At 35.0% G+C, this 15216-nt stretch overlaps 1 protein-coding gene across 1 annotated transcript in view; it reads right to left on the reverse strand.

The window, feature by feature from the left end:
- Positions 1 to 5: 5 nt before the first annotated feature.
- The window catches only part of LOC116020132 (serine/threonine-protein kinase RIPK-like), a gene marked incomplete at its 3' end in the record, with an annotated part of 38519 nt that continues 23308 nt past the window's right edge, over positions 6 to 15216 (reverse strand). Inside the window, exons 5-7 of the mRNA XM_031260620.1 lie at positions 898 to 1034; positions 669 to 792; positions 6 to 574 (exon numbers count right to left, since the gene is read on the reverse strand). Of these exons, the coding sequence (XP_031116480.1) occupies positions 6 to 574; positions 669 to 792; positions 898 to 1034 (830 nt within the window). The remainder of the gene's footprint in view (positions 575 to 668; positions 793 to 897; positions 1035 to 15216) is intronic.

Raw genomic sequence — 15216 nt, forward strand, 5'->3', positions numbered from 1 at the left:
GGAGAGTTATTCGATCTTAATTTCTGCTCCAGAGCTGTTTCAGAGTAAACCATCGTGGAATTGGGACTTCTCGTCCTGTGCTTGTGATCATGTTGATGGCGGTTCTGGTGGTGGTGACGATGGTGGTGGTGGTGTTTGTGGCGGTGTTCCTCAGTTTCTTTCTTCAACTCCTTTTGCTCTTCTTCCCCATGATCTTTTTCAACACTTATTGTTTTTGTATCTTTTTCTGTCGGGGCTATGTACACGAATGTTACCGATGAAACCTCCTTGTAATCTTTTAGAGGTTCCAATGTCTTGACCACCGTGCTCATCGTCGGCCGGCTTTTTGACCGGTGGCTCAGGCATTCGTACGCCAGCAGCGCCGCCTTCTGGGCTCCGGCCTCCGAGTACATTCCCTCTAGTCTCGGATCCAATATCCGCCGGAGTTTTCGCGGATCTTTTAACTGCGGTCGTGCCCAGTCCGCCAAGTTTTGTTCCCTTTGTGGTTTAGTCTTATCTATTGCCCTTCGACCCGTTAACAATTCAAGTAACACAATTCCGAAACTATACACATCACTCGCTGCAGTCAAATGTCCTGAAGATTAATCACATACAAAAAATCTTATTAATAACTCAAAATTAAATTCTTGTTTGTTTATAATTGTTATGATATAAGATTGTAATTTTACCGGTCATGATGTATTCTGGAGCAGCGTAACCATGGGTACCCATCACACGGGTGGAGACGTGAGTGTCGTCACCTTCCGGACCATCCTTAGCAAGTCCGAAATCAGAGAGCTTAGCATTGTAATCCTGAAGAAAATTGTATGACTTTGATCAGTAAATATATATAAAAAATTAAGATTAATTTTAACCGAAGTTATCTCATTTAAAACAAGAGTAAAAAATGTTACTTACAGAGTCCAGCAAGATATTTGAGCCTTTGAAATCGCGGTAAATGACAGGCTTTTCAGCTTCATGGAGGAAGGCAAGACCCTTTGCAGCTCCAAGAGCAATTTTCATTCTTGTTGACCATGGAAGTGATGCTGAATATCCTGCATTATATTATTTCAATATTAAAAAAATATTTTTTTTGCTATTAAATAAGTATATAAAATAATAAGCGTTTATAAAACACTACATTTTGTATAATATTAGGCAATAAAAAATTTTTAAATTTAAATCGCCCAACATTATATTGATGCGCGCTACTCGTCATTACTAATTTAATTGAATAAAAACATTTTTATGTACAGCACTGATATTTATAATCATAAAATGAGACTAACTTAACAAATTGTTGGTCCGACATATATACTTGACTATATACTTATGACATGATAAGGTCTATGTTTGCTTAACAACGTGGGAGAATTGCTATAATATTTTAATGGTCTAATCTCAATCAACCAATAACGTTGAATTTGCAATGAGCAGTGCAGACCGATTCTAATTATATTTTTGATTTGGTAAAAATCTGGGGACTATATAAAAGCTCCTCCACCTACCACATTTGTTAAAGCATCACTAAAATTTTTATTAGGTCAACTGTGACAAAATCACTTGCATTTTCCCCCTCCTTTTCTTATCTTCCATTCACAATATTTGACAAAACCCATCCTAAAACTCCATTTAAGTCTACTTGAAAGCTACCGAAAAATTTATTATGTCTTAACTAAAATGTTAAACTAATAATTAATATTTATATATTATATAATTAACAAAAATACTGGATCTCATGCTTAACCACAGAGTTCATTAGCTATATATTTGTCATATCTTACTTCAAACTAATTAGTGGTAAGTATGTTGACATTATCCATCCGACATTATTATATTATTATTAATATTATATTATTATTATTATCATTATTATTATTATTATTATTATTATTATTACTACTATTACTACAACATCTACCACAACATAAGGGCATTTTAGTCATTTTTGTCGCTTCTTATATTTCAATTCCCTGTACTCCTATTTCTGCATACTAAACACTGTAATTTCAATTTCTATTTTATTCATTGAATTGCAATTCCACCGAATTACAATTCTTTTCTTCCATAATTCTTTCCTCTCAACCAACGCCCTGTTAGAATATTATTCTTTGCTCCCAAAGAAGATTAGAATATTATTATTATTTTTAGGATAAACGTAACTATTTCATTAAATCAATAAATCATAACATAAAACATTTACATCAACGACCAATGAAATGGTAAATCATTTCTTACAGTCAGACATAGAAACAACTTTTCTAACTATGCTATAGAAAACTTGAATCGCAGATTGTTTCATAACTTGGAAATTAGGTTCCTTCAGGGAGCTTAAAGCTTCATCAAAGATTGGGGCTTCGTCTTCATTCTTTTTTGCTCGTTGCCTAGGATAAGATCAACAATTGTCGAAGCTAAACTAAACGATTTATGCTTTATGAAAATGAAAAGCTCGTCAAAAAAACAAAAGGAAAAAACTCGTAAAAGTAATGAGATGGAAGCGCAATAATATTCCAATAATAGCCAAAGCGACTAAAGCAATACACAATAATTATTAGGAAGACAAAAACCATAAAAAAGGGAAAAAGAAAGATAGGTAAAACAAAATAGTTGGCAGCTCAATGCAACGCAAAGTCCAAAGCATCCAACTCAAACCTCAACACAAAACACTAATTAATAATATATATATATATATATATATATATATATATAATTTTATTATTTGAAAAACTAGAGATTGGAACAGAGGAAGGGGGAGTGCTACGGTGGTGGATGGCGGTGGCGGTTGGCCGGAAAAAGGCTGTGGAAGAAGAGAAAACAAAGAAGGGGGAGTTAAGAGGGTTGTGGCGACAGTGAAGAACGAGGATGAAGGGAGAAGGCGAGAAGCTGGTGAAGAAACAAAGAAAGACGTCGTCAATGGAGGACGGAAATTCATGCACTTTAAAGAAGAAATTCACGCACCTTAAGAAGGAAATTCATGCACCTTAAGTTTCAACAACATACTCACCTTAAGTACAAAAAGTCACGCACCTTAAGAAGGAAATTCACGCACCTTAAATTTGACCTAAATACAAAAAAACCAAATTACCACCGTGCATTTTTTAACCACTGTTAATCTTGAATGTTGATTTAGTCAAGATCAATGGCTCAAATTTAACCGCACAACCGCACCTGAGACCATTAACTGCACGAGGACCCATATACTATATATATATGGGAAGGGCTCAAGTGCGGGGAAGGGTTCCTGTGCGGTTATGCACCTTAAACATTACAATGGCGCACCTTAAGTACAGAAATCACACATCTTAAGCACACAAACAAAGCACCTTAAAAACACAGATCACGCGCACCTAAAGCTTCAGGCCCATACACCTTAAGTACACAAGCCACGCACCTTAAGAACACAAACTACGCACCTAAGGTTTTAAAATGGCGCACCTTAAGTTTCAACAATTCACGCATCTTAAGAAGGAAAACCATGCACCTTAAGCTTTAGGTTTATACACCTTAAGTTTCAACACTCACGCACCTTAAGCATACAAATCACACACCATAAGAAGGAAAATTATGCACCTTAAGAAGAAAATTACGCATCTAAAGCAACCACATAACCGCACGGGAGACACTCCACCGTATATATATATATAAAACTAATGCTCAAGAAAAAACTGAAAACCAATCGTAGCTATTTAAACAAGAACTTTTTTAAAAATGTTTTTGTCTGGATCTAGACTAAGACGACTTGGTCGACGTTGTTGCTCTAATAAACTAAAATACACATAAGAGAGGTAAATTGCACTAGTAAAAAGATCTTGTGTAATTAACTTGTTCAAATGCTATTGACAAGAATCAAATTCGTAATCTTTAACCTTTTAGGTATAAGAATCATACTCCATTCACTTGACCACCTCTTTTGGGGCTATTTTGGCTCATTTTTATGGGTGATGAATGTGGTAAACTAATATTGTGTTTGGTTCATGAGTTTACACACTAAGAATGAGAATCAAAATCATAGTTAGTGTTTGGTTGACAATTATTTAAAACACAATTATGGGATTCAATTATTCCTTCAATTAAAAATCTCATTCCCTAATTAAAAACGGGTATCATTTTATCTTACTGGTAATATGATTTTTAAGTTTGGATTAGTACTTTTAGATTTTTGTTTTGATTTTTTTGTTCATATTGGTGCTTTGGATGTCATTATATTAGGATCAACTACCTTAATTTTTTATTTTTATATTTTTAAAACCTTTGTTCCATTATAGGGTCATACATAACCAAACATCAATATTAGTAATCATTCCAATTCCACCATACTACCAAACACGTAAAATACTTTCACCAAAACTCATTATCATTACCATGGTTGAAAAAATCGCTAGGCGCTTGGGGGACGCCTAGCGCCTAAGGCACCGATTAATTAGCCCCGTGTATTTTTTTATTTTACTTTTATTTTTATTTGTTAAAAATTTGTTTAATTTTTTTTTTAATTTTTAAAGACTAATAATTATAAACTATTTAATACTTTAATAGTTAATACTAAAATATTAAATATTAACCTAAAAAAATCTAGAGTTTGAACAATTTAGGGTTATTTTGTTCAAAACGATGTTATTTTGAGTGAAATAACCCATTAACCAAAAAGAACAATACGTAATCGGTTGACTAGGCGGCCTAGTAGGTGCCTAGGAGGCCTAATCGGCGCCTAGGAAGCTGAAAGAATAGTTTTAGCGGTGGTAAATGAAGGTGGTAAAATAAGGAAGAAGTTCCCCGAGTGTCATGTTCTCAAGGATGACAAATTGGAATCGAATCAAGTGTTAGCATTTAGGATGTTAGGAGACAAGAGTTGCAAGAATCGCTAGCTAACAAAAGAATCATAAGGGAAGAGATAAACAAAGATAAAACTAAAGAAAACAAGAATGTAAACAAGGAGATGGATATCCTACCTAGGTCTCGTGTTTGATCATGCTACAGGGATTCTAGACAATGCGACTCGGGTCCAATCACGAGAGCCCATGGCACCATCACTGGGTGGCGTCACACTCCGGACTCCCGGTTCCTTAGTCGGATGGGACATTCTATCAAACACTTTGTCTACCACTCATCCCGGACTTCGTCCTCTCGGACCAAGGGCAGGGATGTGGCCGATTAGGACTCATGTAAATCCGCTATCGCGCAATCTACACTTCCCTAACTCTACTATCTATCCCGGCTGGAAATAGAAGCAAATCAATACAATCATCAACCACACAAGACAATAGAACCCTAATTCAATATTTCTACAATCAATGAAAGAATTTCAACAAATCAATCACAATAACTAGGTTGGGAAATCCAATCCCCTAACCTAGTCTAGCCAATCATCAACAAAATCATAAAAGCAAAATCAAAACATAGCACTAATGAAATCAAATTGAAATTGCAATTCGAATTAAAGAAATGCCAAAGTAGAGTAGAGATTACCAAGCTAAGGAGAGCACTCTATTACACTTCCATCTTCCAATTTCAAAAGCAAACTAGAGATCTAATTCTCCTCCCTACCTAAAGATCTAGAACTAAAGAAAGGGGAAAATCCCCTAAGGGAAGAAGAAAGAAATCAGATCTAAATTAAGAGTTGGATCCCCACAAAAATGTTGGGGTTTGCCTTAAATAGTCTCCACAAAGCCGAATCCCGAAATTACCCTTAATGAGCCCGGTCACGCCAGTTCCACGCGTGGAGGACTGGCGTGGAACCACACTGGAATTGTTACGCGCCAGCTCCATGCGTGGGAGGGGCGTGGGTCTTCTACTGCTCGCTTCGTTTCTTCGTTGTTCCTTCCTTTGGCATCGGGTTCTTGTTTTGTCCTGCGGGAATGGCTTCGAAACACAACAAATAGTAGAATTTTGCAAGAATAAAAACATCAAAGCCCATTAGGCACTAATTGATCACAAATGGTCATAAAATATTGCATTTAAGTCCTCAAACCGACCCTTTTTCTAACTACTTTTGGCGCTTATCAGAAGCCTAGGTGGGCAGCGCCTATGCTGCCTAGTCGGCCACCTAGACCACCGATTATGGTTATACGCTAGGCGGTTGGCCGACGCCTAGCGCCTAGGTGGCAATTAATCGGTGTCTAGGCGAGAGTTTTGCAACACTGATCATTACCAAGTATTTGATTCTCATTTCTATTCCGATTTCCTTGTGCGAACCAAACACACCCTAACTTTTCTTTAACATTTTTAATTAGAAAAAGCTAAGGAAATTATCCAAATGCTCTCTCAAATAAGTTAATTCTATAATTTTAATTCTCCTTTCAATTTCATCCAATTATATTTTTAATTATCAAATATTTGCTTATTTCAGACCATTGAAAAGAAAAAACAGATACCATCAAACATCCAACGATATTAAGTAGTCAACATCAGAGAGCCTTGTCAAATCCCAATTAAGCCAGTATTCACAACTTGATCGCAAATCTGTTCTCCAAATTAATTTACTAACATTAATTTAATTAATGTAAAAATTAAATTGTGTGTAATTTAGTCAACTTTGGGACACACACAAAAAAACAAAAATAAATAAATTGAACGAAGTACTAAAAGGTTGAAAAAGTGAAAATCCTTCAAATGTTACGGAGATTCATTAACTACATCTTTTATTAGTCAATAGTCATATCACTAACCATTCAGATTAAACAAAAAATAGCAATATATGTTAATTAGTCCATTTATTTTCATATTTCTACCATTAATTCCTACATTAGAAATAGTACTATGCTATCAATTAGCTCAATGTCAACCTTGTAGATCCTAATCCTTTAATCCCACCACTATTTTAAAGAAAATATTATTTGTATTTTTTAAACCCCAAACTTAAGGGTTGTCATAAGACAAGCCTAAGAGATCATTTTTTTTTCAATGAAGACAACAAAATCACTAGTGGATTTCTGATCATCAAGACACCCTGTCCACTCAGAGTCCGAGAAAGAATAGATATCATCAGAGTCAGATTTTGTAAAACGTAGTCCATAGCCTAGAGTCCCTTTGACATACTTTAGAACTCGTTTGAGTGCCACCCAATGCTCAGTGTTTGGAGAATGCATTAACTGACAAAGTTTGTTGACTGCAATAAAGAGAATCGGACAAGTGATGGTTAGGTACTAAAGTGCTCCAACAAGGTTGCTGCAGTCACTACAAGAATGTTCACATTTAGTGACGTTTTTTAAACGTCGATAAAAATAAAAATACGTCGCCAAATGTCTTTACTGACGAAATAAAAACGTCACCTAGACCGTCGGCTTAGCGGCGTATGGGAAGGTATTACTGACGAAGTTATGTTTTCGTCACTAAATATTACTATTACCGACGTTTTTGCATGGTCTTGATAATGTCATGGAATACATACATTTTGAAACGAAAGATTAACAAAAACGTCAGTAATAGTTTGTGACGAAATAAAATATTTCGTCAGAAAATGTGTCTTTACTGACGTTTTCCATAAAATTATGTTTATCATGAATAAATTTAATTGGTGACAAAAATTGAAATGTGTCAAGAATATACTCGTAACATTTATTGACGATTGTGTATATTACTATGCTTGTCATAAAAAATAATTGCTGACGAAATACCAATTTGTCAATAAAAATACATTTACTGACGTTTTTCCGTATTCGTAGTCATCACTAAATTTTATATTTGGAGATATTTATATATTTTTTTTAAATAATTGATGATAATTTACATATAGTTGTACATAAATAGGTTTACACAACAAATTCATGTAATTGAAATAAAATATTTTAGCATCAATAATTAAAATTTCAAAATATTCCAATATTTTTCATAGTAGAATATTGAATTACAAGGATGTAATGTGATATAAATGGTTCTTAAATAAGTTGGCCATACTAAACATGAGAATATATGCAATTTTATGCACATAAAGACAGATAATAATTCCCATCTTATGAGGAATATTTTTTCCTTTACTACCCTTGACTTTCCATCTAGAAGTACCACATATAGGACAACATTCATTTGTCTCTAATTCCTTCCAAAATAACACACAATCATATTTGCATGCATGAATATTTGTGTATCCCAATCCCAAGTTACGAAGCATAGACTTAGACTCATAGTGAGAATGTGGAAGTGTATTTTCATCATGTAAGCATTCTTTTAACAATTCAAGCAACATGTCAAATGATTAATTGCTCCATTTATTATACACTTTCAAATGAAGCAACTTCACAGTTAATGATAATTTTGAGAATTTAGTGCAACCTGGATATAATTCTTATTTTGCTTCTCTCAACATGTTGTCAAAATGATCAATTTCACCACTAAGAGTATTGGGATTTAACTGTGAGTTGAAGTTCACAAAATTTTCATATTCATTTAAGAACTCATGGACTCCATCTAAGTTTTCATCATCATCAGAATCATCATACTCAACCTGAGAACTATTATTACTTGGTTCTTGAAAAGTCGGTGGCTCACCATGAAATATCCCTTGTGTGTAATCTGTGTCTATTCCATTTTGGCGCAAATGCATATATACCACACTTTGATTTAAGGATGTTGTGTTTAAGCATTTTTTACATGGGCACCTAATCTCACAATCATGTCCCAAGTGATTTCCCACAAATAACATAAAGTTCTTAAGTCTTTCTATATATTCATTAGATCTTTTATTCTGTGTCATTCATGCTTTATCCATATTAAACACAGTACCTATTACAACATATAAGTTGTTATTTATAATATAAATAAACTAATTTTTCGTATGAAAAAATCATTACATACATTGATTCAAGATTTTAGCAAAAAACATTACATACATTAATTCAAGATTTTAAGATATATATACACACGCACAACACACAATCTGAAAAATTAAAATGAACATATTATAGAACTAAATATTGTTTTAAAATTAATACTTACTTGATGGGAGATGCTTTACTGGATTCAATGTTGCTGCAGTGACTTCAATTGATATTCAAGGTGCAACTACTTTTGAAGTTTCTAGTATGATGGCAATCTTTCTATTAGCGATACGAAAATGAAAAAAAAAAAAAAAACAAAACAAAACAGGATGTCTGCTTCTCGAATTCAAATACTAGCTAATTACCTTTTTTAAATATCAATTTTTGTTTTAATTGCAAATAGCTATATCCGTAATTTTTTGATATCAAATCAACATAATTATTAAATAACATATATCTCTTTTTTTGTATATAAAATTTAATAACATTAATAATTTTTAATAACATATCATAATTTATGTGTGCATGCATATTCCTGGGGAGTATTACTTATATATTTTTAAAAAATAAGCTATGATGTTGTGTGAGGTTCTGCTAAACTAATGGATATTAGACATTGAAGAGTTCATTTGCTTGCAGGGCACCAGAACCAGAACTGCTATTGGGTGCCAAACAATATTCAACAGCAATTCATCTACAAATCCTTAAGTTACTGTAAGCTACTGTAAATTACATCCAACCTCACAATCAAACCAACACACAACATAAACAACCAATCTAATGCTACACCTCAAGCCATCTGCAAAATATGCCAAAACCAACACTCATATCTATCACAACATTCCCCCTTAATAAGCCGAAGCCATCATCAAAACCCAACATCAAACCCAAACACAACACCTCAATATCCATCATCAATCAAAATCAACAACCAATCCACACTCAAGCTTGCTGCATATATGCAGAGGTTGCAGCTAGTTGTATCCTACCGCCACCCCAAAATTGTAGCAGCTAATCCTTACAACATTATCCCCTAACCTCACATCAAAATCAACATCCATCCTCACTTTAAAATCACTTGCAAAAATCCAAATCCCACCCCCAAATTTGCTACATAGCGAAAACGACAAGATGCATCAATACACTATATTAATATGTTTATTTCTAGAAAGCTAACTTAAAGCTCTAATTCAAGGGAACTCTTAAATTTCTAAACCCCTCACCTACGTATGAATAATAATAATAAATTTAAATATATATAATAAAAAATAAATCACAACAAAGTTTTTTTTTTTAAACTACAGGGAAAGCTATCCTATTCCAACTAATGAGAGCAAAAAATCACCCAAATGGTACAAAAAATAGAGTTTATACATGGATGCTTGGGTGGAGATTAGTTGATTAGGGTTTGTATTTACCTGAACATGAATCTTTTCTTGTAAGCTTGGGTCCTTGGAAGACTTTCACTGGGGTTTTGCAGAGAAAATATTGATGAGATGAGGGGAAATAGTGATATGAGGGAAAAATAGTGAAATTAAAAGCAGAGAAAAATAGTGTTGTGAGATGAGGGGAAAACCATATCAGAGATGCAAGTTCTTAGGCTTCTTGTGGAAGAAATTAGTGAACCACTGGCTTAGTCATCTCTCTTCCTTCTATTGTGCAGTGCCTCTGCGGAAATGACCAAAATCTTGTCGCATTGGAAATGGCTATCGGTGCTGATGAAGATTCTACTGTTGCTGCTATGGTAGTGTAGAAAGGTGAAGTTGAGGATTATCCTGATTGAAGATTTTTAGACAATTTTTTTATTATTTCTAAAGGATTGTTTCTTAAAGGCGCCAAATGATAAAAAGCTTCCCGCAAAATATTTCTCTTTTCCTGACGTTTAATGTTAAAGTTGATTTTTTAAAATAAAACATTTAGGGACGTTTATTATAAAACGTCATTGATTCTATATCTTTACTGACAAAAAAATTATATTTCGTCAGCAAATGTTACAAAAAGTTTTATTGTCTCTAACACAATATATAGTGACGTTATTTAATATAACGTCACAAATTATTATATTTAGCGACGTTATCTAGAGCGTCGCTAAAACTTTCGTCTGGAAATGAAAGATTTCTTATAGTGAGTAGTGTAGGATTTTCATATGGTTGACTTGTGTTTGTTGCACTTAGCATACTGTTAACTGGAATTGGAGTTGAGATTGGTTTTCAGTGTTCCATTCTCGACCTTTTGAGTATTTCAATCATATACCTTTTTTGAGACAATATCATCGCCCCCTTACTGCTAATTATCTCTATTCTGAGAAAGAAGCTTGGTGGTTTCATACCTCTTATTTTGAAGACATAAGCTAAGTTGTTTGTAATAGAAGTCAAGAAACCATTGTCGCTGCCCATTATTAGTATATCATCAACATAAACCAGTAAATAAATATGTGTGTTAGCATCTGAATGGATAAACAAAGACACATCAGTTTTTGAAGCCTTAAAGGCGATGATTGAAAGTAAGTAATCATGAAGACACTTGAACCACACACGAGGTGCTTACTTCAAGTCATAAAGTGATTTTTGTAGTTTGCAAACAAGACTAGGAAAATTTTTGTCTATGTACCCTAGTGGTTGTTTCATAAAAACATTCTCACTTAGGGAGCCATTTAGGAAGGCATTGTGAACAACAAATTGGTGGATTGACCATTTTTTTTTTATTATGGCAAGAGATAAGAGAAGTCTTACTATAATTGGCTTGACCACTAGACTGAAAGTGTCAAAGTAATCTTCTCCTTCAACTTGATTGAACCCTTTAGCAACAAGTCGAGCCTTGTATCATTCAATTGATCCATCAGTCTTTCTCTTGACTCAAAACACCCACTTGCATCCTATCACATTTATATCCTGATCGGGTGGAACTAGTTTTAAAGTGTTATTCTGTAGTATGACATTGAACTCTTAGTCCATTGTTGTTAGCCATTCAAAGCTCTTCACAACCTGAGAGTAGCAAGTGAGCTCGGAATTAGAGCTGTCAATGCGGGCTAGCGGGCTCCGCCCCGCCAGAGCCCGCCAAAGCCCGCCTTTGTGGCGGGGCGGGCTAAAAAGCCTGCCAAAAAGCGGGCCTAAGTAGGGGCAACCCGCCCCGCCCCGCTTAAGCTCTCGGGCTCGGCGGGCCCGCCAAATTTTAAAAATTTTAAATTTAAATAAAAATTAATATAAAAATGTAGTAAGTGTATACTAAAATAATTTGGATAATTTAAACATATAGTAATGTATTTGTAATGTTTTAAACACAATAATAACTAATAAATAAGTGTTAATCCATAACTTAATAACAAATCATTTATATAATTTACTAATGTTTTTAACTTGATTATATATATATATATATATATATATATATATATATATATATATTAATTAGTGTATTAGTTTACAGTTTGCTATATATTATAATTATAGTGTTAGTTTACAGTTTATACTCCGTATATCATAATTACTGTATTAATTTATAGATTGAAAACTAATATAATTATATAATTAGATAATTGGTTTATAAACTTCAATATAATTATATATTGAATTTTGATTTACAGTTTACATTGTAAACCAAAATTCAATTACTATTACATTAATTATATAAAAGGGTGTATATATATATATTACACACACACTAATGTTAGTAATATAATCAAGATGAAAAGACATACTAAATGTTGTTAGGAACATCATGTAATAGGTTTTGATGATACCAACTGTTAAGTAGAAATCCCCGAGTCTCGACGCATAGGCAAAACGCTGTAAGTTCGACAAGTAAACCAAGAGCGAAAATACAACCGAGTAACTTTGAGCTCAACTCGGAAAATATTTAAGCTTGAGGTAAATTTGTTTGAACATCTTAGAAGTCTCGTGTATTGTAATCATATAGACAGATCAGAAGAAGGCATGGGACAACACTGGAGGAATAAGGGTCTGCGAGACATCAACTAAGTCTCGAGACATAAGCAGAGTTCGAGAGGTAGGACCTCTCGATACAGTTATCCAGTTCGAGACATAAACAGAGTTCGAGAGATAGACCTCTCGATATTTGAGTTCGAGACATCAAGCGATCAAGATATCAACCTTGGTCTCGATACACTAACAATTCTCCAACAAAGCTGAATGACGGTCATACTTAAAGTTTGGAGAAGAAGAATATCATGGAGATGGAATAATGAAGAGGTGCCGAACGTGAAAATTTCAAAATGGGCGGAAATGGATGACACATCAGATTTCCACCACAAACGGTCAAAAGGTGCACCAATGCTGAAGTGGTCTGATTCCCTACAATCAAGGAATAATGGGAATATAAAAAGAGTAACTTTTACCAAAAGACAAAATTGAAGCATGGACTCAAGAAAAGTGAACTATGGAATATTCACTACAAGACAAAGAGGTTCAAGTTACAAGATCACCACTCCATGAAATATGCTGAAAATACGCAAGACCCATGATCAGCATGGGAAACAAATTTCAAACGGAATAATTTTCCCTCCAACGGAATTATTCCTCTACTCTCATATATAAGGACGTAAAGACACAGAAGAAAAAGAAAGGGGAAGAAAAAAAGGGAAAAGAGAGAAAAAGGAGTTAAAAAGAAAAGAGGTTCGAAATTCTTAAGAAGTGTCTGTCTAAAACGTTCAAGTGCAAGTGCTCAACTTGGAATATCATCCTGATATTCAAAACAGCGAGAAAAACACATCTTAGTGTTTCAAGAGAGTTACAAAGCTTAAACTGTTATACATCCAGAAGGTGACCGAAGCTGCTCTACATCGAAGTTGATTCAACGATAGCTTGTGGTCAGATTGGAGCCTGTTACATTCAACTGTGACAACCAAAAACACCTTGCTTTGGATTAAGCAAGAGAGGTGGAGTAACCTGGCAGCTGTCCGAGTGAAAGAAACCTGAGGCTTGACGCGGGCTTGGTGATCAGAGGTCAAGTGCTCGAGAGGTGGAGTAACAAGAAGCGGGGCGAAAAACCTGAGGCTTGAGGCGGGCTTCGTGATCAAAGCTCAAGCGCTCGATATTGTACTAAAAAGGGAAGTTTTTAGTGCAATCCTTCCAGGGAGTTTCTGGAAGAAGAGTGGACGTAGGCGGGTTGGCCGAACCACTTAAAAATCTCTCTTGCATTTACTTACTGTTTTTATCTCTCGCTAACCTCTCGATTGCACTGCATATAAACACACTTCTCGAACTAACTCAAACTCGTGCTAACTAAAAGGGGATAACATTTCCGCTGCGCATAAAACTTTGTCTTCACCTCGTGAGGTATCGAACCTAAACATCCTAAGTTCAATACACACGAGAGGTTGAAAAGATTTGCAAAATCTTATACAAGTCTATTCACCCCCCCTCTAGACTTGTACCCCATCCCCTTTGGACCAATAATTGGTATCAGAGCAAGTTCTCTGATCGATATAAACCTTTGTTTATATTGCCTAGAGATCCTTCTTTGAAAAGTCTTTAGAAAATATTTTCAAAGCACGAAAAAAAAAAAAAAAATTTTTTTAAAATGGATAGCATGTTGTCGAGACATCTTCTCTTTGATCTTAGCAGATTCGATGACTGGAAAACACGCATGCTTGCGTATCTATCAGCCCTCCATGATGAGATGGCCGAAGTAATAACATCTGGACCAGTCAAGATCATGATGATAAACACGACTGCCGAGCAAACCAGAGATACACCAAAGTATGTCCCCAAACCTAGGGAAGAATGGACAAGTGATGATAGGAAGAGAAACAACTTGGACAACATTGCCAAGGANTACACAAGATCTCACATGGACCGTGTTCTTAACCAAGAAAAGTGAGACAAAATTGTCCTGCCAAATCTCTTGAAGCAAGTTCAAGTTGAAAAGGATGTCTCGATACTAAAGATCCGGTCAGATCAAGGTGGAGAGTTCATAAATCAAGTAATCGAGAGCTACTGCAACGAGAACGGGATTCATCATCAACTGTCAGCTGCTCGAACGCCTCAACANTGATCTCGAGAAGGAGATTCCACAAAAGGAGCTAAACCTGAAGGTCTTACGAGGCCTTACCAAGGAGTGGGAAATGAAGGTGATCACAATGCGTGATCACAGGGATTTGAAGAACACCACAACCGACCAACTATTCAGAGATCTCAAAGCCTTCGAATTTGAGATGTTTCCAAGAGATGAGGACGTGGTGGACAGACGGAATGTGGCACTGATTGCGGACCAACCAACCACCTCCTCAAGGTCAGATTCTAATCCCACTGATTTTTTATCTGACGAACAGTTTGCTTTCTTCATAAGAAAATTCAGGAAGTTCATGAAGAAGACACCGGAAAGCAATACAAGTTCACCTTCCTCCTCAAGAAGGAAAAATGAAAAATACACATCCAGAGGAATGGAGGAAGAAGATCAAGGTCTATGCTACAACTGCAGGAGACCGGGGCACTTCAAGGCTGACTGTCCTTACCCTAAGGTAAGCAAG

Source organism: Ipomoea triloba, chromosome 5 (genome assembly GCF_003576645.1).
Source record: "Ipomoea triloba cultivar NCNSP0323 chromosome 5, ASM357664v1".
Taxonomy (NCBI): domain Eukaryota; kingdom Viridiplantae; phylum Streptophyta; class Magnoliopsida; order Solanales; family Convolvulaceae; genus Ipomoea; species Ipomoea triloba.